General features: G+C 54.8%; 1 protein-coding gene across 1 annotated transcript in view; it reads right to left on the reverse strand.

Annotated features, from left to right (window-relative positions):
* The window catches only part of ATL1 (atlastin GTPase 1), a gene marked incomplete at both ends in the record, with an annotated part of 10,960 nt that overhangs the window by 2,325 nt on the left and 6,030 nt on the right, over positions 1 to 2,605 (reverse strand). The window contains 2 exons of the mRNA XM_010136072.1: positions 5 to 53; positions 888 to 980. Of these exons, the coding sequence (XP_010134374.1) occupies positions 5 to 53; positions 888 to 980 (142 nt within the window). The remainder of the gene's footprint in view (positions 1 to 4; positions 54 to 887; positions 981 to 2,605) is intronic.

The following is a 2,605-nucleotide window of genomic DNA, read 5'->3' on the forward strand; positions in this document are numbered from 1 at the left end:
GAATGGATGTGCTTCCTGACGTTCTGCAGCTCTTCGTGCTGATTTCCTGAGACCTGCAAGAGACCAGTTTGGGGTCGGGGGGTTTCCCTCTGATGGGGACACTGGTAAGGCTGGACCAGGAGCACAGGGTACTCCGCACTGTAGCTGTGGGGATGTGCTGCTCGAGGACAAAGACAAGGCTCTTCCAGCCACCAAGGAACCGGCGTATCTCCGACCACATGCCCTGTGGCATGTTATTATGGTCTGGAAAATGTGCATGTCCGTGTATGACTGGAATACAAAACCGTTTGGGATTTCCCACTCGGGCCTTTCTTGTCTCGCATGTAATTAGGTCTCTCCACCAGCAAATCAACCGTGCGTTTCCTGATGAATCCCAGCGGAGCCCTCGCCCGTAGCTTTACTGTACAACCACCCATTGCAAACACCGTCCCTGTCCCTAGGGAATCTGCTGACTCCCCTCTCTCACACCTCTCCCAGCTGCTCCCAGCAAGAGCTCCAGGGAGCCTGGGCTTGAGCAGACGCCTCGCACGGGTGGCCTCAGCCCTCTGCTGAACGTGGCAAGGAAATTCAGCCTCCTCCAATGCCTCTCCTGTGATTTTCAGGGTAAGTGTGACCGTAACCAGCACCTCTGCACGCTAAGTTCACATCCAGCAGCCAGCGCTGCGGCCACCCAGCTGAACCCTCACTGGTGCCGGTGCTCTGCACCCCCACTCCCTGCCCCCTGCCCGGGATTACGCTCTCCAGCACCGTTATCCCCCGAATCAAGGTCTTGCCCTCGTGCCCTGTGCAGGTGGTGGGTCACAAGCCAGATTTGCCTCTTCCCTCTCCGTGGCACACCAGCGCACCCCCAGCGCTCATTAAACAAACCCAGAGCAGGAAGAACGCACCTTCAGCCGCTTCTCCAGGAATCTTGCGCCACCGTCGGATCCATAGGAAAATTCATACGGGAAGCTCCAGTCTCGAACAAGGAATATAAGGGACTGGAAAAGGAAACAGAAACATAGCAGGGTCAGAGCCACTCAGCACCCGCTGGGTCAACGTTCCCAGCTCAGAAAAACTCCTCTTCCCTGGCAGGGTGTTGCTCTGTTGTTTTCTGCTAACCATAGGACCAGGCCTGGCAGCAGGAGACACCCGACCCTCCTGTACGGCATCAAACGGGGGATTTCAGGGCCTCCCTCCCTGCCAACACCACTTGCAGCACGTACCAGAGACCACTGCAGTGGCAGAACCCCCCCAGCACCCTCACCCCCAGCTTCATGCCACCACGAGACCTGGCCTGGGTCTCTGCCCAGCTCCAGCAGCATCTCATGCCTTTACTGGTGGAAATAGCGCGCTGTGTAGGGTCGCCCCGGCGTGGTGCTGAGACCGTGCGGACTCGCTGCACGTGTGGCCTTGTCCTACAAGGGGAAGCGGGCAGCAAAGCCACGGCTGCTGCATGGGTTTGCTGGGTGCTGCTGTGAGTCCCCAGCTTGAAGAATAGCGTCAGCCATTTAAACTGCACAACACGAGTGAGATCTTTGCTAACCAGGACAAAAGGCAACGAGCTCCCTGATTCCAGCCACATTTAGTTCCATCCTATGGGAATTTTACAGGCTTATTTCTTCAGCATTTTTCACTGGGCCGCCTTCCAGACAGACTTTTAATGAGAAGCAGATGCAGGATAAGGAGGGTGAATCAGAAATCACTGGCTTTTGTAATCTTTATTGAGGCATTCAAAGCTCCTATGCAATAAATAAATAAATACCAGGACGGTCAACTCTTAATCTTTAAAAAAACCCAAACAGTTTCCAGAAGAAATCCTGTCTCCAGTGTCTCGTCTGTGCGAGGGACCGAGGTCCCGCGTAACAGCTACACGGTTTGGAGGGGCAAGCCCTATGCCAGGGTTCCTCTCACGCCCATGAACACGCAGGTCAGCAAGAGGAATCCATTTCATTGGAATTTCCCTAAAAATTGTCTATGTTTAGAACACAGATTCAGTGCAGAGAGGGAAAGCACTTCCCCTCCCTCTTTCTCTTCCATTAAACATCAGGAAAGGTTAAAAAAAGAGCAAGGAGAGTGAGCGGGCCATTCCCAACTGCAGGAACAAGCCGCAGCGACTGCACCCAGTGAGCTGGGTCAGGACACGCTGTTCTTTGTAAGGCCGTAAACCGCTTCGGAACTGCGGCCATGTTCAGGACTTTTCCACAAACACGTTATGCACTGTTTGACTCGGGAATTATTTTCTTTTCGCTAAGTAAAACTGTTCCAGACGGGCTGTCTTTACCAGGCCTTTGCGAAGGCACCGCGGCCAGGAGCAGTGTCTGGCGAGGGCTCGCGGGGCAGCAGAGGCGGCTACGCTTCGGTGTAAGTTCGTCCACAGCGCGGAGAGGAGGGAGCCGAAGGGAAACGTTCATGTTCCCCTGCCAAGTGTCACTTCTCCTCCAGCAGGATCAATGCCCCTGCCTCGCTGCCGAGTTCTCTGCACGCCCTGCTTGGCTGCAGTTTCCCGTAGGAGCCGTTTTCCAAAGCCTCCCTCGCTGATTTGTGTGTTTGAAGGACAAAAGAGGTTCAGCTTGTTCGACTTACAGGCCTGGAACCCCACCCAAGAAACTCAAGCTGTAGCCTC

This window comes from Buceros rhinoceros, unplaced genomic scaffold (genome assembly GCF_000710305.1).
Source record: "Buceros rhinoceros silvestris isolate BGI_N320 unplaced genomic scaffold, ASM71030v1 scaffold29455, whole genome shotgun sequence".
Taxonomy (NCBI): domain Eukaryota; kingdom Metazoa; phylum Chordata; class Aves; order Bucerotiformes; family Bucerotidae; genus Buceros; species Buceros rhinoceros.